General features: G+C 44.3%; 1 protein-coding gene across 21 annotated transcripts in view; it reads right to left on the reverse strand.

The window, feature by feature from the left end:
* LOC100380858 (E3 ubiquitin-protein ligase MYCBP2) overlaps nucleotides 1–22,539 on the reverse strand; it is a 354,690-nt gene that overhangs the window by 39,431 nt on the left and 292,720 nt on the right. For 17 of the 21 annotated variants that reach the window (XM_082968826.1, XM_082968833.1, XM_082968820.1 and 14 more), the window contains 15 exons: nucleotides 19,156–20,865; nucleotides 18,637–18,806; nucleotides 14,953–15,197; nucleotides 14,429–14,596; nucleotides 14,062–14,219; nucleotides 13,338–13,537; nucleotides 12,687–12,845; nucleotides 12,016–12,176; nucleotides 7,168–7,324; nucleotides 6,305–6,562; nucleotides 6,108–6,173; nucleotides 4,909–5,148; nucleotides 4,713–4,802; nucleotides 4,505–4,585; nucleotides 4,005–4,271 (listed from right to left, as the gene is read on the reverse strand). In XM_082968826.1, coding sequence (XP_082824952.1) covers nucleotides 4,005–4,271; nucleotides 4,505–4,585; nucleotides 4,713–4,802; nucleotides 4,909–5,148; nucleotides 6,108–6,173; nucleotides 6,305–6,562; nucleotides 7,168–7,324; nucleotides 12,016–12,176; nucleotides 12,687–12,845; nucleotides 13,338–13,537; nucleotides 14,062–14,219; nucleotides 14,429–14,596; nucleotides 14,953–15,197; nucleotides 18,637–18,806; nucleotides 19,156–20,865 — 4,130 coding nt within the window. The remainder of the gene's footprint in view (nucleotides 1–4,004; nucleotides 4,272–4,504; nucleotides 4,586–4,712; nucleotides 4,803–4,908; nucleotides 5,149–6,107; nucleotides 6,174–6,304; nucleotides 6,563–7,167; nucleotides 7,325–12,015; nucleotides 12,177–12,686; nucleotides 12,846–13,337; nucleotides 13,538–14,061; nucleotides 14,220–14,428; nucleotides 14,597–14,952; nucleotides 15,198–18,636; nucleotides 18,807–19,155; nucleotides 20,866–22,539) is intronic. The other 4 variants (XM_082968836.1, XM_082968835.1, XM_082968821.1 and 1 more) reach the window with 2 other exon arrangements.

The following is a 22,539-nucleotide window of genomic DNA, read 5'->3' on the forward strand; positions in this document are numbered from 1 at the left end:
GAATGCACTGTCATATAACATATGTATATAAATAACTATTATGTGTTAATATATTAACCTGTCTGGGCTAGGGGGCAGTATTTGCACGGCCGGATAAAAAAAACATACCGATTTAAACTGGTTACTACTCTTGCCCAGAAACGAGAATATGCATATAATTAGTATATTTGGATAGAAAACACTCTAAAGTTACTAAAACTGTTTGAATGGTGTCTGTGAATATAACAGAACTCATATGGCAGGCCAAAACCTGAGAAGATTCCATACAGGAAGTGCCCTGTCTGACAATTTGTTGTCCTTCTGTTGCATCTCTATCGAAAATACAGCATCAGTGCTGTAACGTGACACTTTCTAAGGCTCCCATTGGCTCTCTAAAGCCGCCAGAAAGTGGAATGGGGTGTCTGCTGTCTCTGGGCAAAGTACAAAAGCTCTGTTTGTGAGTGGTCAGCCTGGGGACAGTGAGACTGAGAAGCGCATTCATGAGAATTCTCAATTTTTTTCTTTCAGCCTTTGAATGAATACAACGTTGCCCGGTTGGAATATTATCGCTATTTTACGAGAAAAATAGCATAAAAATTGATTTGAAACAGAGTTTGACATGCTTCTAAGTACGGTAATGGAATATTTAGATTTTTTTTGTCAAGAAATGCGCTCGCGCGTCACCCTTCGGATAGTGACCTGAACGCACAAACAAAACGGAGCTATTTGAATATAACTATGGATTATTTGGCACCAAAACAACATTTGTTGTTGAAGTAGAAGTCATGGGAGTGCATTCTGACGAAGAACAGCAAAGGTAATCAAATTTTTCTAATAGTAATTCCGAGTTTAGTGAGCACCAAACTTGGTGGGTGTCAAATTAGCTAGCCTGTGATGGCCGAGCTATCTACTCAGAATATTGCAAAATGTGCTTTCGCCGAAAAGCTATTTTACAATCTGACATAGCGTTTGCATAAAGGAGTTCTGTATCTATAATTCTTAAAATAATTATGTATTTTGGCAACGTTTATCATGAGTAATTTTGTAAATTCACCGGAAGTTTTCGGTGGGTATGCTAGTTCTGAACATGACATGCTAATGTAAAAAGCTGTTTTTTGATATAAATATGAACTTGATTGAACAAAACATGCATGTATTGTATAACATAATGTCCTAGGAGTGTCATCTGATGAAGATCATCAAAGGTTAGTGCTGCATTTAGCTGTGGTTTTGGTTTTTGTGACATATATGCTTGCTTTGAAAATGGCTGTGTGATTATTTTTGGCAGGGTACTCTCCTGACATAATCTAATGTTTTGCTTTCGCTGTAAAGCCTTTTTGAAATCGGACAAACTGGTTAGATTAACGAGAGTCTTGTCTTTAAAATGGTGTAAAATAGTCGTATGTTTAAAAAATTTAAATGATTGCATTTTTGAGGTTTTTTATTTCGCGCCATGCTATTCCACTGGCTGTTGAATAGAGTGGGACGGTGACGTCCCACCTTGCCCATAGAGGTTAACAAGCACTTTCGTGAAAAAAAAGCGATGTCGTTGCACCAATGTGTACCTAACCATAAACATCAATGCCTTTCTTAAAATCAACACACACGTATATATTTTAAAACCTGCATATTTAGTTAATATTGCCTGCTAACATGAATTTCTTTTAACTAGGTTAATTGTGTCACTTTTCCTGCGTTCTGTGCAAGCAGAGTCAGGGTGTATGCAGCAGTTTGGGCCGCCTGGCTCGTTGCGAACTGTGTGAAGACCATTTCTTCCTAACAAAGACCGTAATTAATTTGCCAGAATTGTACATAATTATGACAAAACATTGAAGGTTGTGCAATGTAACAGCAATATTTAGACTTAGGGATGCCACCCGTTAGATAAAATACGGAATGGTTCCGTATTTCACTGAAAGAATAAGCGTTTTGTTTTCGAAATGATCGTTTCCGGATTTGACCATATTATTGACCTAAGGCTCGTATTTCTGTGTGTTCTATATTATAATTAAGTCTATGATTTGATAGAGCAGTCTGAGCGGTGGTAGGCAGCAGCAGGCTCGTAAGCATTCATTCAAACAGCACTTTCCAGCAGCTCTTCGCTGTGCTTCAAGCATTGCGCTGTTTATGACTTTAAGCCTATCAACTCCCGAGATTAGGCTGGAACCTATTAGATTAGGCTGGCACCTATTAGAACATCCAATAGTCAAAAGGTATATAAAATACAAATGGTATAGAGAGAAATAGTCCTATAATAACTAAAACCTAAAACTTCTTACCTGGGAATATTGAAGACTCATGTTAAAAGGAACCACCAGCTTTCATATGTTCTGAGCAAAGAACTTAAACGTTAGCTTTTTTACATGGCACATATTGCACTTTTACTTTCTTCTCCAACACTGTGTTTTTGCATTATTTAAACCAAATTGAACATGTTTCATTATTTATTTGAGACTAAATTGATTTTATTGATGTATTATATTAAGTTAAAATAACTGCCCCCTCGGGAGGTTACGTCGGCAGACCAGTCATGATGGATCGGCAGGGCTCCGTGTAGTAAAAGGGTCCAGGGCAATTGGCAAAATAGGTATTGTAGCCCAAGGAGTGGCTGATGGACCTCTTCAGCGAGCTGGGAGATGGGCCTAGCATAAGCTAGCTCCAGGCTAATTGGTGCTTGCTTTGGGACAGAGACATTAGCCAGGATTAGCCACTCGGATAACAGCTAGCTAGCTGCAATGATCCAGGTGAAAAGGTTCAGACCTTGCGGTAAGAATCAGGAGATGTGGGGAAATAGAGTCCAGGAAGCTCTGGGTTGAATCGCGCTGTGCAGACTGGCAGGAGTTGTCCGGGCTAAAGGTTAGCTGATGACCGCTAGCAGTGGCTCGCTGACTACTAGCTAGTAAGCTTCTGTTGGGGGTTCCGGTTCTAAAGTAAAGAAAATAGCAGATCCATACCATATTGGGTGAGGCGGGTTGCAGGAGAGTATGTTGGAGTTGAGGTTAAAAAATATTTAAAAAATATATGCGAAGAAAAAAGATATATACACGGGACACGACAAGACGAAGACAGACGCCTGACTGCTACGCCATCTTGGGTTACTCAAGAACAGAAGCATGCCGACGCCTTTAGAGGCATGTTTCTAGTACATAACATATTTCTATCTGAACGTTCAAAAACGCTGCGTCCTGCTGAACGCGCTCCAGGTTGTTAGCTATAGCTAGCTAATGACGTAACATGACTGAACAAGGTGTAGCCTAAACAAATGATTAACGATCCGGTCCGCAAGTAGCCTAGATTTAGAATGGCCAGCGATATGCTTTATGAATGCAAAATGTGTCCCGCCAATGAACAATCGGAATAAAAAAAACGTAGCACTGGTATTATGGGTCATATCTTTTGAACGCAATGCTGTTTTCTCTGAGGAAAAGAGGGAGACTTGGCTAGGACGTCGGCTACAGAACCTAGCTATGAAATGCAGTGGGTAAAGTGTGAGGGTTGAGTGAGACTACAAAATCTAAAACCTTTCTATACTCAAGGGAGAGAAAAACATAGCTAGACTATTGTTTTACTATTAAACTTAATGCTAATATTGTTTTTAATTTCGTAAAGCAGCTTGTGTTTCATAACCAAGCAAAGGGTATATAACTAGAAGGCTGGTGGTGACTGATTAGCTATGGGGAAGCAAGAGTCGTCTGCATGATGTGTATAATCGAAAGCGGAGTCAGAGCGGAGCCTGTTTGCCCACACTCATTGCTTGCTCCCAGGCAGCTCACCAGCTGATGAAGGACGGGTGCTGGGTGTCCTTTCCACTGATGAACAGAGCTGTGCTGCACATCTGTGCTTCTAATATTAATTGTGCTTATTGCTGAAATTCTCTCAATCTCTCCAAAAACTAGAGATTTTGTTTGGTTCTAGTTTTTTCTTGGTCTATTTAGCCAGCTATCTCTCGTCAATTACCACTGAAAAATAGGTGCTTTTAGTCTATTTTAGTCACATTTCTTGATGACGATATGAACACTGCCCACCTGTCTCTGGACACGGGGCGAGGCCGTGTGCAGCAGCGAGAACAGGTCCTGCATCAGTGTTAGCTGCTGGGCCAGGTATTGGCGGCCCACGTTGGAGCCGCTCAGTGCCAGCACCATGGAGAGCAACTCGAAGCAGTAGGCGTCCGAGGAGGCGTCGTCGTCGCTGGGCTGCGAGTTGGCGTTTTCCTTGCTGGAGATGGCATGCTCCCATTCCTCACGCACACGGGTCGCCTCCATGCGAATGGCCTGGACTATGTGGGCGCACACCTGGAAGGGGGAAGGGGGAGGAAAGCAAAAGAGGTATATGAAGTCAATTTCAAGTGTTAAGATAACATGGAGAGGGTAAGCAGAGTCAGGGGCTTGAAACCGGTCCCTCAAAGCCTGCTACTGAGGATTATTGTAGCCAGAGATCACATTGTATTGTAGTTTTATATTGTAGTTAATTGCACTTTATTGGCCAGGTATTCATTCCATAGATTGTCAGGCAAGAGACTACTGACCTGTTTCTGCAGGTTGGTCAGCTTGCTCCGGCTGAAAATTATGCCAACCATGTGTTCCTTCAGGTCTGCATCTGAAGGTGCCTGATGACAGGTAAAACAATAACATGTAAATGACAATATTTATCATCTTAATTTGCTAAAAAGTTAGTGTGAAATAGGGGGTGGGTCAAAAAGGTTGGGAACCCCGGTATACAGTATGACCCCTGACCTTATCCTCTCCTTCTGGTGATGACAGCAGGTTCTTCTCCTCCTGTTCAGGGGTGGGCTCAGCATCTCCACAGATCAGCTTCCCAAACACCTACACACACACACCAAGGGTAAAACTTTAACCTAGCCAATTCTCTTAGATCTAAAGTGAAAGAAAACATAAAAATGTTGATTGTGTGATTGACAGTTGAACCGACCTGTGAGGTAATGAGGCGGAACACGCGGAGAGTCTCGGCCTCGCAGTTCTTCTGTTGGGCCACACTGGCTGAGATCTGCCCTGCAATCTTGATGCTCTCGCCCTCCTTCCAGCCCAACACCTTGACCTGGCGCACCCGCAGCGTGTTCTCGGGCCCCTTCAGCTCCACCTTGATCACATGGTGGTCTCCCCCAGGAACCTCGCTGGTCACCCAGCCCATGTGACGCGAGTCGAGGTCGATCTGGAGAGAGGTGGGGAGAAGGGATTGGTGAGTGAAGGTTGTCTTGACACCGAGGTGAATCAAAATGTTTAGTACTGCTTTTCCTTTGTTCCTTCTTTTGAAAACAAATTGTATTTACATACAGTAAATTACAATACACATTGTACAGAAGGGCTTTAATTGCTGCAAGTTTGCCATATCCTATATTAGGCTGTATCTCACTTACCGTAATTTCCGGACTATTGAGCGCACCTGAATATAAGCCGCACCCACTGAATTAAAAAATATATATTATTTTGAACATAAATAAGCCGCACATGTCTATAAGCCGCAGGTGCCTACCGGTACATTGAAACAAATGAACTTTATAGGCTTTAACGAAACACAGCTTGTAAAAAAAATAAAAAATAGCAGTCAACAGTAGCCTACCAAGAGTCATTGCTCCAGACCAAGCTCCCGTGCAGCAGCACTATTTCCTTTTCCAACAGCCAGATCAATCGCCTTCAACTTGAAAGCTGCATCATATGCATTTCTCCGTGTCTTTGCCATGATGAGGGTGACAAAATGACTACCGTAATCAGAATGATGGGAAGTTTGAGCACGCTCGATTTAATCTAAACAGTAAACAAAAAAGTTGTTTGACCTTAACCCGTTCGGCAATTTCATTGGTCTAATGAAAGCTTCATGCCGCCAAAAAACTGAGCACGTCACAGAATGTGTTTATTTTTTATTTATTTTTAAAGCGGGAAAAATCCATATATTAGCCGCGTCATTGTTTAAGCCGCGAGGTTCAAAGTGTGGGAAAAAAGTAGCGGCTTATAGTCCGTAAATTCCGGTATATTCCCAAATAGTAGTGCAATACATATAGTGACCTACTTTTAACCAGAGGTACAGTTTAGGGTGATTATTTGAGTCCTTTCTTTATTTACACAACATTATTTACACAACATACACAACATTACAAAAATAAGAGGCCAAACCTGTTTGATTCTGCAGAGGTCCTCCACGGCTTTGCCACACAGGAACGTCACGGAGGTGACTTTGTTCTGTGGAGTGAGACAGAGAAGAGCGGCTTTAATATCAATGAAAACAGCCAGTTTTTCCATTAACCTTAGATTGTGGCATCTGATTAATTTGATTTTGGAGAATTATGTCCCTTTCAGCCCTCCCTACTCACCCCGATGTCGCGGGAGTTGTCCACGTGCACGGTGACGTAGGAGGCGTTGATGCCCTTGACGCAGCTGATGGTGATGCTCTTGGTCTTGTTTTTGTCCTCATCTCCCGACTCCCAAAAGGTCTCGGTGGAGCCGTCTGTTAGGCTGCCAATCATGGCAGGACGGCTGGACGTCTTCATGTCCACCAAGATGGTCAGGTCCTTCAGACTGGTCACCAGGCACAACTCCTGGAAGGTCAAATGATGTTCAACACCTCCCAGCTATATAGATAAATAAGATTTATTGGACAATTTAGAAATGAACATTTCAGCCACTCAAGTGGATACAATGCATTTAAAACCATAGAGGATAACAGAAAAGGTTTTACAATTTAGCTAGCAATCCTAAATGTTTTTATTTCAGCCATACAAGTGAATTCAACACATTTAAAAATCAAAACGTTTTACAATGTAGTTACTCCTAAACCTAGTCCCACAAAAAAGTAATAATTTTATCAACAAAGAAGGTCCAGGGTCATGTTCATTAGGCACTAAACGGAAGAAAGCAGACTGAAAATAGGAGGGAATAACTGGACTTAAGAAATAAATGAACACGACTCAGGTATCTGTTGTGTTGGTCTGCACTTGGGTCTCAGACAGCAGTTGTGGTACCTGACTCACCTAGTCTCTTTTTTTACCTGCTTTCTTAAGGTCGAGCTAGCCACCACAAAACGTCATGGGCCAGTTTCCCAGATCCAGTCCTGGTTTAAAAATCATTCTCAAAGGAGATTCCCTATTTCAATAACTTCTTAGTCCACTACTAGGCTTAATATGGGTCCGGGAAAACAGCCCTATGAGTATGGCTCTCCTATTGGATTCTGTCTCACCTGGCTCATGGCCTCGTAGCCAGACTGCACACTGATGTTGAAGCTCTCCTCGCTGTCGCCGTCGTCCGACTTGGACAGGATGTTGTTGATGTGGTGGAACACGTTGCTCTGGTGCAGGAACTGGTGGTCTGACTGTTTGAACTTCAGACTCCAACACCTAATAGAAAGAGGGGGACACACTCCGGGTCAACGGTGAGATCACGCACTCACATTGATCAGTACACAATGGTAGCTAAGTTGGTTGGAGGATGGTGCACCCATAGGCGCCTGAGCAATGGAGCAAACAGAGCAGCTGCACCACCACTTTCAAATATATATATATATATTTATTTTTTTGCAACCCCACTTTATAACTAGAAAATGATCAATTTGTAATTTTCATTGATTAGTAATGTTTTGAACTAGTCTGTATTAAAATATTTTAGAATTAAGATTGCATTTTGCACCCCCAACCCCCGTCGCCTCAAGTTGAATGGTTTGGACCACTAAAGTTTTGCTTCACTTCCGCGAAACACTGTTTTGGCTCAGTGCAGTTAATAGAAAGTGCTAGTTACACCGCTGGTGTTAAAATGAAAAATAACCTGCAAAAGGAAAACGGTTTATTTATTTTGTTGTGCTGTTGTTACATTTGTATTGTTGTTTCATGTCCGATGCACTCAGGGTGTTGTTAAATATAATTTGAGAGATGTGCACCACGAGTAAATTCATTGTATAATTTCACTTTGCCTGTAAGAACCAAATACATTTTTTTATAAAGTGCTTTTTACATCAGCTGATGTCACAAAGTGTAATACAGAAACCCAGCCTAAAACCCCAAACAGCAAGCAATGCAGATGTAGAAGCACGATGGATAGGAAAAACTCCCTAGAAAGGCAGGAACCTAGGAAGGAACCTAGGAAGAAACCTATAGCGAGGAACCAGGCTCTGAGGGGTGGCCAGTCCTCTTCTGGCAAAGCAGGGTGGAGGTTATAAGAGTACATGGCCATTAAGGCCATGATGTACACGGGCATGTCTGATTAGGCTTTGCTGTGTCGCAGCCTCTGGACTGAGTAGCCTTATCTTCCATCAGCCAATTGGACAATAATCATTGGACAATAAACTAGACGAGGTACGATCACGAATATCCTACCAACGGGACATCAAAAACTGTGATATCCTATGTTTCACGGAATCGTGGCTGAATGACAACGTGGATATTCAGCTAGCGGGATATACGATGCACCGGCAAGATAGAACAGCACAGACGAGGGGGGGACGGTCTGTGCATATTTGTAAACAACAGCTGGTGCACGAAATCTAAGGAAGTCTCTAGATTTTGCTCGCCTGAAGTAGAGTATATTGTGATAAATTGCAGGCCTCACTACTTGCCTGGAGAGTTCTCAGCTATACTTTGTGGCTGTTTTTTTTTACCACCACAAACAGATACGGGCACTAAGACCGCACTCAGTCAGCTGTATAAGGAAATAAGCAAACAGGAAACCGCTCACCCAGAGGCGGCGCTCCTCGTGGCCGGAGACTTGCAGGGAAACTTAAATCAGTTCTACCAAATCTCTATCAACATGTTAAATGTGCAACCAGAGGGGAAAAAATTGTAGATCACCTGTACTCCACACACAGAGACACGTATAAAGCTCTCCCTCGCCCTCCATTTGGTAAAACCGACCACAACTCTATCCTCCTGATTCCTGCTTACAAGCAAGAATTAAAGCAGGAAGCACCAGTGACTCGGTCTATAAAAAAGTGGTCAGATGAAGCAGATGCTAAACTACAGGACTGTTTTGCTATCACGGACTGGAATATGTTCTGGGATTCTTCCGATGGCGTTGAGGAGTACACCACATCAGTCATTGGCTTCATCAATAAGTGCATCGATGATGTCGTCCCCACAGTGACTGTACATACATACCCCAACCAGAAGCCATGGATTACAGGCAACATCCGCACTGAGCTAAAGGGTAGAGCTGCCGCTTTCAAGGAGCGGGACTCTAACCCGGAAGCTCATAAGAAAACCCGCTATGCCCTGCGACAAACCATCAAACAGGCAAAGCGTCAGTACAGGGCTAAGATCGAATCTTACTACACCGGCTCCAATGCTCGTCGGATGTGGCTGGGCTTGCAAACTATTACAGACTACAAAGGGAAGCACAGGCGCGAGCAGCCCAATGACACGCGCCTACCAGACGAGCTAAATCACTTTTATGCTCGCTTCAAGGCAAGCAACACTGAAGCATGCATGAGAACATCAGCTCTCCGTAGCCGATGTGAGTAAGACCTTTAAACAGGTCAACATTCACAAGGTCGCAGGGCCAGACGGATTACCAGGATGCATACTCATAGCATGCGCTGACCAATTGGCAAGTGTCTTCACTGACATTTGACCTGGTCTGTAATATCAAATCAAATGTTATTCGTCACATGTGCCGATGTGAGCCATGACAAGCATTTCTGGATACAGATGTGAGTGCTTCGGGTCAGTAGTCATTTAGGCAGGTTACCATAGTGTTCTTTGGCACAAAGACTATGGTGGTCTGCTTGAAACTGCTATTACAGACTCAGTCAGGGAGAGGTTGAAAATGTCAAGGTCCAGAGCGCTCAGGATCTCAGACTGGGGAAAAGTTTCACCTTCCAACAGGACAACAACCCTAAGCACACAGCCAAGACAACACAGGAGTGGCTTTGGGACATGTCTCTGAATGTCCTTGAGTGGCCCAGCCAGAGCCCGGACTTGAACTCGATCGAACATGAGAATCCAGTTTCAGCAGTTCCGAGCTAGCCCTCCTTATGTCGTTTGACCCCACATGGACTACGACCTCGTCAGCCCCTGGCAGCTGTCGTAGAACGGTAGGAAAACACCTAGTAATGTCCTATATGCGATCTCCAGGATAGCACAAGTTTTTTCCCCCAGGAACCGAGATGTTACTCACCATAGAGCTGCCAATGATAACGGCTGGTGAAATGGCAGAGGAGGTCTGGCAGATTTTGCGCCTCAAGCCGGCCACAAAACCCATTGTGGCTGACAGAGGAGCCAGTGCATCAGACACACTCGAGTTCCGGAAAGAGGAGGAGCGCAGTAGATCCGAGGTAGAGTCCCCCCTGGAACGTGGAGGATCCAAGTCCAAGGCAGAATCCCCCAGGGAAAGAGTCCGGATAGGATAGGTGACGACGGCGCGGTAACCTCCGAAGCCAAGAGGGCGATGCTGTTTGATAACTGGATTTGGGACAATAGACTGAGTACCAGGCCATTAGCGACTGGTAGGCTACTAATTTATTTTTATTTATTTATTTCACCTTTATTTAACCAGGTAGGCAAGTTGAGAACAAGTTCTCATTTACAATTGCGACCTGGCCAAGATAAAGCAAAGCAGTTCGACACATACAACAACACAGAGTTACACATGGAGTAAAACAAACATACAGTCAATAATACAGTAGAAAATAAGTCTATATACAATGTGAGCAAATTAGGTGAGATATGGGAGGTAAAGGCAAAAAAGGCCATGGTGGCGAAGTAAATACAATATAGCAAGTAAAACACTAAAATGGTAGATTTGTAGTGGAAGAAGGTGCAAAGTAGAAATAATGGGGTGCAAAGGAGCAAAATAAATAAATAAATAAATAAATACAGTTGGGGAAGAGGTAGTTGTTTGGGCTAAATTATAGATGGGCTAAATTATAGATGGGCTATGTACAGCTGCTCTGACAGCTGGTGCTTAAAGCTAGTGAGGGAGATAAGTGTTTCGAGTTTCAGAGATTTTTGTAGTTCGTTCCAGTCATTGGCAGCAGAGAACTGGAAGGAGAGACGGCCAAAGGAGGAATTGGCTTTGGGGGTGACCAGAGAGATATACCTGCTGGAGCGCATGCTACAGGTGGGTGCTGCTATGGTGACCAGTGAGCTGAGATAAGGGGGGACTTTACCTAGCAGGGTCTTGTAGATGACCTGGAGCCAGTGGGTTTGGCGACGAGTATGAAGTGAGGGCCAGCCAACGAGAGCGTACAGGTCGCAGTGGTGGGTAGTATATGGGGCTTTGGTGACAAAACGGATGGCACTGTGATAGACTGCTTCCAGTTTATTGAGTAGGGTATTGGAGGATATTTTGTAAATGACCGTCAGCGGCATCAGAGTGCAGTTTTGGAGAAGCCTAGTTACTGTTACACAACGGTCATGTGGAATTTGACTGCGGTCATGACTTGTGACTGCAGGTGTGGCAGTAATGCGGTCACGTAACAGCCCTAACCATATAGCAAACTTCAGACACCGGAAGGAGTAGTTTCTGAGTGGCAGAGAGTGCTTTTGCATAGAGGTTTAGTTGCCGTTTTTCTTGGGACTGAAAAGAACTGCTCAGAATGTAAAATAACATTATTAACCGGTTCCCATGCTTTTAAAATAAAGTTTGTTGCAGAACACTACAGATCACTTTCGGTTTTCTGTTCTGTTCCCTGAACCAGTTCAAACACCTGTTACGTTCAATCAATCTTTCTATTTTTAAAAATGACGATGGTATTTACTTAGGTTGATGACAACACAGTAGATTCATCAGATGAGTAGTAAAGGTGATGGCGGACAGCGCTTTTTAGTCTACCGGATACTTGTATGTTGAGAAACCCAGCAGTTCTATTTATTTTTTTTTAACTGTGGAAAAAAAACTGTGGCTGTGAAAAAATATTTGATAAAGTTAATATTATATTGCCTATTCATATATAGAAAATTATTTGACCCTTTAAAAGATATAGCTTTCGTCTTATTGCAAGATAATATGCTCTGTTCCAAGTGTATGGTTAAAATTATTTAGCTGAAGGCAGGTTTGAGTTTAAAGCGGAGGTGAACTTTGAGCAACAGGGCCACCGTACCTGAGGGCCATCTGCTGCAGGGAACTTCCACTAGGAAGTGACATCATGAGGTCAGAGATGGTCTGGAGGAGGCGGTGGAAGGTGTGTGGGAGGGGGTGGGCGGCCTCTCCGGCGATCACAATGTCAGACAGTGGGTGCTCACACACTCCAAGGTCCCTCTCCTGTGTGTACGAAGAAAACATAATGGAAACGTTTATAAAAACACACATATTAAGGAAGCAATGACTTCAGACATACATTGACATTGTCTGAATATAGAACATGTTTGTACTGGTACCTCAAATAAAAACGTTTATGTATCCAGGTTTGTCGCATTGAGATAATCTAATTTGGAAGAGACCTGTTTCGCAAGAGACGACCCCACCCAGGTCCTGGATTCTTAATCAATAAAATGTATTTATAAAGCCCTTCTTACATCAGCTGATGTCACAAAGTGCTGTACAGAAACCCAGCCTAAAACCCCAAACAGCAAGCAATGCAGGTATAGAAGCACGGTGGCTAGGAAAAACTCCCTAGAATGGCCAGAACCTAGGAAGAAACCTAGAGAGGAACCAGGCTATATGAGGGGTGGCCAGTCCTCTTCTGGCTGTGCTGGGTGGAGATTATAACAGAACATGGCCAAGATGTTCATAGATGACCAGCAGGGTCAAATAATAATAATCAAACATCACCTGCTCCATCACAATTTCCTTGTTCCCATGGGCTTTATTTTCATCCTCCTCCTCTTCCTCGGGTTCAAATGGTGACGGGGTGAGGGAGGCGACAAAGTGCCACAGGATGTCGTGCAGCGAAGTGGTCTGGATCACGTTACACAGCAGCCAGTTGAATGCCTGAGGGGGGGAGATGGGTTAGTTGGTGGCTCAGTCCTTTTCATTTTACAACAAAAACCTGAAATGTATTAATTTATTGCATATATAAGTAACAAAAACCAACGATGTATAACGTTGACAAAAGTTATTGGTTTGAAAATCACCAGATCACATTAGATTAAGGACAGAAGGGAAAAGCGATACAATTTAGGAAAAAGGTACAGTGCTTTTCAAACCACGAACCTAACCTTAACCCTAGTACTACTACTTCAGAAAAATAAACATTCTAATCAGTTTATCATCTCAGATATTGCCTACACTTTTGTCCTTTCTAACAGGGCCGTCTAGCGACTACCACTGACACCTCAAAGAGGATGTAAGCCAATAGGCTAATCACATTAGCATTTGACATTACACAGCTAACTGTTTAATTGTGCTATACAACTGCAAATGCCTAGCTAGAGTAAGCATGAGACATTTTCCTATGGGAAATACTATCTTTGACAGATGTACCTCCATGGCGAAGACTCTGCAGGCGGACTTGCGGAGGGCATGCTTCATGGCCACCTCCAGACCCTCCAGGTCGTGGTGCTGGATGACGAAGGCGAGGACGGGCCACTGGAAGTTCCTCTCGCCCTTACTGAGGGATCCATGGGCCGAGATGAGACGGGACAGTTCCGGGGACGGGTGGCGCAACAGAGAGGAACCCACTTCTGGAGGGGAGGACAGTGTTACAATTAAGTGATAATGCCCGAGAAGTTGGTGTTTGGAGGATATATTGGCATGGCCCGAGATGAAGTCTTCGAGGGCATTATGACTTTTATACAACGGGTTACCAGTAACTTGTGGAATAGACACCGGCTGGAATGCGGTTTTAACCAATCATCATTCAGGGTTAGACACACCCATTGTATAAATATGATATAAATAACAAAACAATAAATACGGTATTACAAATGTCATGATGACTGGTAACACTTAGTAATTTTCAACCCTATTCCAGCTGACATTTACAAATAATTAATCCTATGAAAACAAAAAAAAGAGTTACACTTCAATGTCTTTATCATGTAATGACCATTACCATAATTATTTTGTAGTAAACATCAGGTACACGAGTTAATGGTGAAGTGTAGAATAACTTTTGTCTGCATCCAAAACCCTTAGTTTAATGGACTATACTAGTAAATAGGATCACATTCCTCTGGTTTCGTGGTTCAGGGGAAGGTTTACCCACCTGCATCCCCACTATGGACTCTGCGTCTGGGCACGGCTTTGACCCTGGCCGGGGAGGCCGAATGCTGCTTGTCGTACTCAGAGGCCACCACAGAGTAGGACCTCTGGAACACCGTCCGCTTGGACAAGTCACTGTCTGTGATTGGGCTGGTCTCTAGACTGCAAGAGATACAACAAAGAAATGTTGACCATCTGTTTATGTCATACATGACACATAAATAGAACACACAAACAGTCACAGCACACTGGAACGAGTCTCTTTCACACACACGCACAGATATGACACACGCTACAACCACATACAACACACACTGACATAATCACAGTCTGCTCATCTCTACTCTCAAAAAGAGGTGTGTGTGTGTTACCTGGGGGGCATGGACTTCATGTTGCTCTCGGGCTCCTCGAACACGTTGGGGCAAGCGTCGGGGGTGACTGAGATGTAGGGCGCAGGGACAGATGTGGAGCGCAGGTACCTCATCTCGTCCTGGAACAGGTTGTCATCTGTGTACCCACCAAAGTTCTCTGTGTGTTGCCTGGAAGAGAGGAGACAGGTTTACATACATGTATCATATGTAGTTGAAAGATTTAGTGTTTAGGTTATGTGGATGCTACCTCCTAGCAAATAAATGTTAAGAATTCCATGATGGTTTTCACTGTGCAACATGTTCACGGGATATGGGAAGATACTACACAGACAAAATGTATGATCATCGCTTGAATTAAAGTGGCCACAGCGCTTCAAGTGTAATGCTGTCCCAAAGGGCATAAAACTAAAAGAGGAGGAGACTCTTTAGGAAGAAAAAATAAAAGGAAATCACCTTTAATTTTTCCCTCCCAGTCTCTCCAGTCCTTTTAATTTTGATCATCACAATAGATATCCATCATTTACCTGGCCAGCGTCTGCAGGTAGAGGCAGCCGATCTTGTTGGGCATCTCATCCGAGACACCCTCCTTGAGGCTGGGCAGTGTGGAGTGGAGCGGGCGAGGCGGGTGGTGGCACAGCAGGCTGGGCTCAGCAGCACTGCTTAAGGACAGCAGGAACAGGGCGTTGGCACGGATCACCTGGTGGGCCTCCATGGTGGGAAGCGCCCGCGGCGTCTTCACCTGCAGGGGCTTCTTCCTCGACTGCTTCACCTGGATGGGTAGGGAGGGTGGTTAGAGGCCACGGGTGGGTTAGAGGGGAGAGCAGGTAGCCTAGCAGTTAAGGGCATTGGGCCAGTAACCAAAAGTTTACCTAGCAAGGCACTTAACCTTAATTGCTTCTGCTAAATTAATAAAATGTAGAGTTGAAGTTTGTGGTAATATTTGTAGGTAGAGGGATGCGGGTCCCTAGAGAGATCATTGCGGCGCTGTCTGCATTTTTTATGCTTCTGTTGGAAGCGTGCGGTCAGATCAGACAACTTTGGGATTAAAATATTTTTTGCTGTCTGGCAGATTATTTGGAAATGGTCATCTTCTGCACTTTATGGGTTAGCTTACCTATTGTATTAAAAAGCACATCTTTGTTGCATTATTCACATTATATACCTCCTAAATATGATTAAGCTATAGTTTACTACATCGCCAAGAAATAAATATTGATCAATCATATTTGTGACCCGTTTCAGGAAACTAGGCGTATGTCGCGGGTCACTACTTCACAGGAGAACCATTTGAACGTAAACTTTTTTAAATAAATGTTTTTATCAAAATGCGTTTTTTGTTGTTGCCAGAAATGCCTTCTCGAACATGTGAACTTTCATGTGGCTTAATAACAAACGTGCATGCCATCTGTAAATACAAATAAAATTGTTAAATTACAAGCCTAGTTTTTTCTTTTTTGACAAAAAAGTCAGCAACCTTCCCGCTAGCCATGATTGGTTGAGATAATGAGTGGGCTGGACATGCTGAGTGATGAGCATGCGTCTGTCTATTTGAGCTTGTCAGTATGTGTTGGTAATCCTGTATAACGCTGCTTTTTTTATGTATCGTGTATTAACCTCTTACATCTAGACGTTCCGCTAGCGGAACACCTGCTCCAATGTCCAATGATGGGCGTGGCGTGAAATTCAAATTCCTCTAAAATCCGAAAACTTCCATTTTTCAAACATATGACTATTTTACAGCATTTTAAAGACAAGACTCTCGTTAATCTAACCACACTGTCCGATTTTAAAAAGGCTTTACAGCGAAAGCAAAACATTAGATTATGTCAGCAGAGTACCCAGCCAGAAATAATCAGACACCCATTTTTCAAGCTAGCATATAATGTCACAAAAAACAAAACCACAGCTAAATGCAGCACTAACCTTTGATGATCTTCATCAGATGACAATCCTAGGACATTATGTTATACAATGCATGCATGTTTTGTTCAATCAAGTTCATATTTATATCAAAAACCAGCTTTTTTACATTAGCATGTGACGTTCAGAACTAGCATACCCCCCGCAAACCTCCGGTGAATTTACTAAATTACTCACGATAAACGTTCACAAAAAACATAAATTATTTTAAGAATTATAGATACAGAACTCCTCTATGCACTCGTTATGTCCGATTTTAAAATAGCTTTTCGGTGAAAGCACATTTTACAATATTCTCAGTAGATAGCCCGGCATCACAGGGCTAGCTATTTAGACACCCACCAAGTTTAGCCTTCACCAAAATCAGATTTACTATAAGAAAAATGTTATTACCTTTGCTGTCTTCGTCAGAATGCACTCCCAGGACTTCTACTTCAATAACAAATGTTGGTTTGGTCCAAAATAATCCATAGTTATGTTCCAACAGCGGCGTTTTGTTCGTGCATTCTAGTCACTATCCGAATGGTAAATAAGGGTCACGCGCATGGCGCATTTCGTGACAAAAAAATTCTAAATATTCCATTACCGTACTTCGAAGCATGTCAACCGCTGTTTAAAATCATGGTGTCGTCTCGTGCACGAGCACGTACCCGATTTAAACTGGTTACTACTCTTACCCAGAAACAAGAATATGCATATAATTAGTAGATTTGGATAGAAAACACTGAAGTTTCTAAAACTGTTTGAATGGTGTCTGTGAGTATAACAGAACTCATATGGCAGGCCAAAACCTGAGAAGATTCCATACAGGAAGTGCCCTGTCTGACAATTTGTTGTCCTTCTGTTGCATCTCTATCGAAAACACAGCATCTCTGCTGTAACGTGACATTTTCTAAGGCTTCCATTGGCTCTCAGAAGGCGCCAGAAAGTGGAATGACGTGTCTCCTGTCTCTGGGCGAAGAACAGCAGGAGATTTTGTGAGTGGTCAGGCTGGGGACAGTGACACTGGAGATGCGCGTTGATGAGAATTCTCCATTTTTTTCTTTCAGCCTTTGAATGAATACAACTTCGCCCGGTTGGAATATTATCGCTATTTTACGAGAAAAATAGCATAAAAATTGATTTTAAACAGCGTTTGACATGCTTCGAAGTACGGTAATGGAATATTTTGAAATTTGTTGTCACGAAATGCGCTCGCGCATCACCCTTCGGATAGTGACCTGAACGCACGAACAAAACAGAGCTATTGAATATAACTATGGATTATTTGGAACCAAAACAACATTTGTTGTTGAAGTAGAAGTCCTGGGAGTGCATTCTGACGAAGAACAACAAAGGTAATCCAATTTTTCTAATAGTAATTCTGAGTTTAGGTTGTCCTGTGATGGCCGAGCTATGTACTCAGAATATTGCAAAATGTGCTTTCGCCCGAAAAGCTATTTTAAAATCTGACACTGCGATTGCATAAAGGAGTTCTGTATCTATAATTCTTAAAATAATTGTTATGTATTTTGTGAACGTTCATTGTGAGTAATTTAGTAAATTCACCGGAAGTTTGCGGTGGGTATGCTAGTTCTGAACGTCACATGCGAATGTAAAAAGCTGTTTTTTGATATAAATATGAACTTGATTGAACAAAACATGCATGTATTCTATAACATAATGTCCTAGGAGTGTCATCTGATGAAGATCATCAAAGGTTAGTGCTGCATTTAGCTGTGGTTTTGGTTTTTGTGACATATATGCTTGCTTTGAAAATGGCTGTGTGATTATTTTTGGCAGGGTACTCTCCTGACATAATCTAATGCCTTTTTGAAATCGGACAAAGTGGTTAGATTAACGAGAGTCTTGTCTTTAAAATGGTGTAAAATAGTCATATGTTTGAGAAATTGAAGTTATAGCATTTGAGGTATTTGTATTTCGCGCCACGCGATTCCACTGGCTGTTGACTAGGGTGGGACGCAAGCGTATGAAATACTGCGGGTGCAGGTGGGATGAATAAATCAGTCCCGGGCACACCTCTACTTGTAGGAATAATGCATTATGATGCAGTTATAATGCATTGTAAAACTGTCACAAGCATGTTACCAAGGCTGTTTATGAAAGTACATGGTAGCGAAAGGTTATCCTCTGAACTGTGACTATTACTGTGAGAAATTAGTATATTGAGCATAATATGTTAAATCCTGACTGTTAACTATCCAAGTATCCATTTGAACTTGAAGAATTTAATGTGTAAAGATACAGTACAAAACAACAATTGATTGAAGCGTCGAGAAGTACAGTACCTTTTCCCTGGCTGCAGTCTGCTTCTCTCTTAGGTACTTCTCCCTGCAACGGTCACACACCAGGTACCAGGTGCTTCCTCCGATCCCGCCGTCTCCACAGTTTCCCGCCCAGCCCCCACAGAAGTGGCCAATGCTGTTATAGCCCTGGCCTCCCGCATAGCGACCACAACCTGCCCAAAACAAAACTAAAGCTAAAATCCACCAACTTAAATAGAACATATTAAAATATATTTATATAATATACATTCATGCTAAGATCATATTGAGCAGTGTTGCCATATTAGCAGAGATACAGTGCAAATGGTTCAATGGGGTCAGCCACCATCCGCCTCAGTATGAAGAAATGTTCTGCTTTAAAGCGTTATTTTTCATCCACAAATGTAATAAACAAAATATAGCCTTTCATAGGGCTTAAAAGTCAGACTTTTATGCGAGAGGTTGGCTAATCTCTCACAGTGATATGGCATGTGTATTTATAACAGTATGGAATAAAAACAAACCCAACATTGTTGGTCTTACCTGGATGGGCCTGCCTCATGTGGTAGGTGACAGGGTAGGGGTGCGACTCCCCACACAGCTCACAGATGGTGTCCTTCTCCGGTCCCCCCATGGCCAGCTGGGCCATCTCCCCAAACAGGTTCCCCCTGGGGCGCACCTCCGCCTTATCTCTCTTCTTTTTCTCCTTCTTGGACTTCTTAGTGTCCTTCTCGTTCTCCTTTTTCTTTAGGATGGCGCTGGAACCCGGGCTGGGGAAAATCATGTTTTGGGTGGCTGCCTTGATGGTTGCCATTGAGATGTCCTCCCAGAATGCAACGAGGTGCTGGAGGGTGAGCGGCAATATGGACTTAGCCCTCATTGCAGGGTGAGAGGCCACCTCGAAGGAGATGTGCTCCCCCTTGCCATCCTCACACTTTTCGGGCAGCGGAGGCTCTTTGAGCATTGACAGGACCTTGTTCTTGTTGATGCTGCCCATCTTGGAGATGTCTGGCCCATGCGGGGAGATGTTGAACATATTGAGGGCCGAGGATATCTCCAGTGAGTGGCGGTTCTTCAGCCTGCTTTCCTTCTCCTCTTGGCCGCCCTGGCCACCCAGCGAGCTGCGGATGGGCGCGTGCTCCTTGGTCCTCTCTGGGTTGAACTTGAGGAACGAGGAGCAGGCCATGGCGTCGTGGACGATACCCTCGTGCCAGAGGAACGCGGCGAAGACCGCCCGGGCACACTCTGCAACTGAGGGTGACATGGCCTGCTTGGCGGGCTCGGCGACCCTCGACGAGCTCTCGCCCTTGAAGAGCGGGCCCGACTTGTCCTTCTTGGGGCGCACGTGTCGGCTGGAGGTCTTGCGGCTGACTTTGGGCGACAAGCGGCTGCTCTCCAGCTCCTCCTTGACGGGTGCCTTGCCGATGCTGAAGTGCACCTTTGAGGAGCCCTCCTCTGCATTGCTCACCTCCACGTTTTCGTTGTTTCCCTCATCATCATTGGAAAGAAGAGCACTAGACGTACACACCTCCACCACCTCGCTGTGGAGGTTCTCCTGGGTCACATGGGGCGACGGGGTGCGGTTCTCCGCGTTCCTATCACCTCCTTTGCTGCTCCCGTCCTTGGGTGGTAGTTTGGGTTTGGGCGAGGTGGACCTTCCCCTTAGGGGCTCCGAGGTGAGCGGGACCTTCTTCTTCCTCAGGGTGTCCGGGTCCAGGGTGTACGAGTCCGACTTGGACCTTTCTCTGGGCGGGTCCAGCTGAGCCTTGGAGGAGGGGCTGACATTGGGAGGGAGGTTCTGGTCATGGGTTTGGTTCTTGTCTTGTGGCATGTTCTTGTCAATTGGTTGGTTCTTGTCCTGAGCAAAGTTCTTGTCGTGCTGGGTGGAGGAGGAGCGGGGCGAGGAAGTGCTGGAGGGGCTAGACCTCCCCGAGGTGGAGGAAAGGCCCTTCTGTTTGGGCGAGGTGGAGCGGGAGCCAGGGTTAGGTGACTCGGCGCGCAGCCCGGAGGAATTACGATCACGCCCGTCAGCCTTCAGTGCCTGCAGGGTGTTGTGGTTGGGCGAGTGGGAGCGGCTATGCGAGTCCGACCGCAGCTTGGCAGTGTCCGACCTCAGGATCAGGGCCTCGCTGGCCGGCGGATCTTTGCTTTTGGACTGTTCCGAGGAGCGACCGCCACGCCCCTCCTGTTTTGGGGAGCGACTTTCCAGTCGTTGTTTGGTGGCCGGGGACATGGGGCGCGGCCCTGAGTTACCTAGTAGCCAGCCACAACATAGAAACAGTTATACTATAACTAAGAGAGTTACTGTAAAAGGCAGCACATCTGAGTACAATACTCAACATCTAAGGGTCAAAACAAAATGGATTATGAAAGGGAAGAAAAAATGGGGGGGAGAAGAGAAACAACAGTAGAAGTCTGGACATTTTATAATTTTTTAAAAACATGTTAAAACATAAAAAAATGAAATAATTATTATCAATAAGAAACCTCTTTCTTAGACTGTGGAAAGTTGTGGACCAATACATTTTAGAAAAGTGACAGCATTAGAGCAGAGGACATAGATAATTCTAGAAGAGCCTTCAATGGCCTTGACATAGATTAATATAGTTTTGAAAAGTTACTATCTATGCATGTCTGAAGGCCACTTACACAGACAGGGGTAGCTAATGGATCATGGTGCAACTGATGAGAAGAAGCCCATGCAGCCCAGCACTGTGCCCTAGAATAGGTAATATAAACTCAGCAAAAAATGAAACTGTCTTTCAAAAGATAATAGGTAAAAATCCAAATAACTTCACAGATCTTCATTGTAAAGGGTTTAAACACTTTCCCATGCTTGTTCAATGAACCATAAACAATTAATGAACATGCACCTGTGGAACGGTCGTTAAGACACTAACAGCTTACAGATGGTAGGCAATTAAGGTCACAGTTATGAAAACTTAGGACACTAAAGAGGCCTTTCTACTGACTCTGAAAAACACCAAAAGAAAGATGCCCAGGGTCCCTGCTCATCTGTGTGAACGTGCCTTAGGCATGCTGCAAGGAGGCATGAGGACTGTAGATGTGGCCAGGGCAATAAATTGCAATGTCCGTACTGTGAGATGCCTAAGAGAGCGCTACATGGAGACAGGACGGACAGCTGATCGTCCTCGCAGTGGCAGACCATGTGTAACAACACCTGCACAGGATCGGTACATCCGAACATCACACCTGCGGGACAGGCACAGGATGGCAACAACTGCCTGAGTTACACCAGGAACACACAATTCCTCCATCAGTGCTCAGACTCCGCAATAGGCTGAGAGAGGCTGGACTGAGAGCTTGTAGTCCTGTTGTAAGGTAGGTCCTCACCAGATATCACCAGCAACAACAACATTGCCTATGGGCACAAACCCACCGTCACTGGACCAGACAGTACTGGCAAAAAGTGCTCTTCACTGACAAGTTGAGGTTTTGTCTCACCAGGGGTGATGGTCGGATTCGCGTTTATCGTCAAAGGAATGAGCGTTACACCGAGGCCTGCACTCTGGAGCTGGATCGATTTGGAGGTGGAGGGTCCGTCATGGTCTTGAGGAGGGGGGGGGGGGGGGGGGTGTCACAGCATCATGGGACTGAGCTTGTTGTCATTGCAGGCAATCTCAACGCGGTGCGTTACAGGGAAGACATCCTCCTCCCTCATGTGGTACCCTTCCTGCAGGCTCATCCTGACATGACTCTCCAGCATGACAATGCCACCAGCCATACTGCTCGTTCTGTGCATGATTTCCTGCAAGACCGGAATGTCAGTGTTCTGCCATGGCCATCGAAGAGCCCAGATCTCAATCCCATTGAGCACGACCTGTTGGATCGGAGGGTGAGGGCTAGGGCCATTCCCCCAGAAATCTCCGGAAACTTGCAGGTGCCTTGGTGGAAGAGTGGGCTAAC

The sequence above is a fragment of the Salmo salar genome, chromosome 25 (genome assembly GCF_965601325.2).
Source record: "Salmo salar chromosome 25, fSalSal1, whole genome shotgun sequence".
NCBI classification, from domain to species: domain Eukaryota; kingdom Metazoa; phylum Chordata; class Actinopteri; order Salmoniformes; family Salmonidae; genus Salmo; species Salmo salar.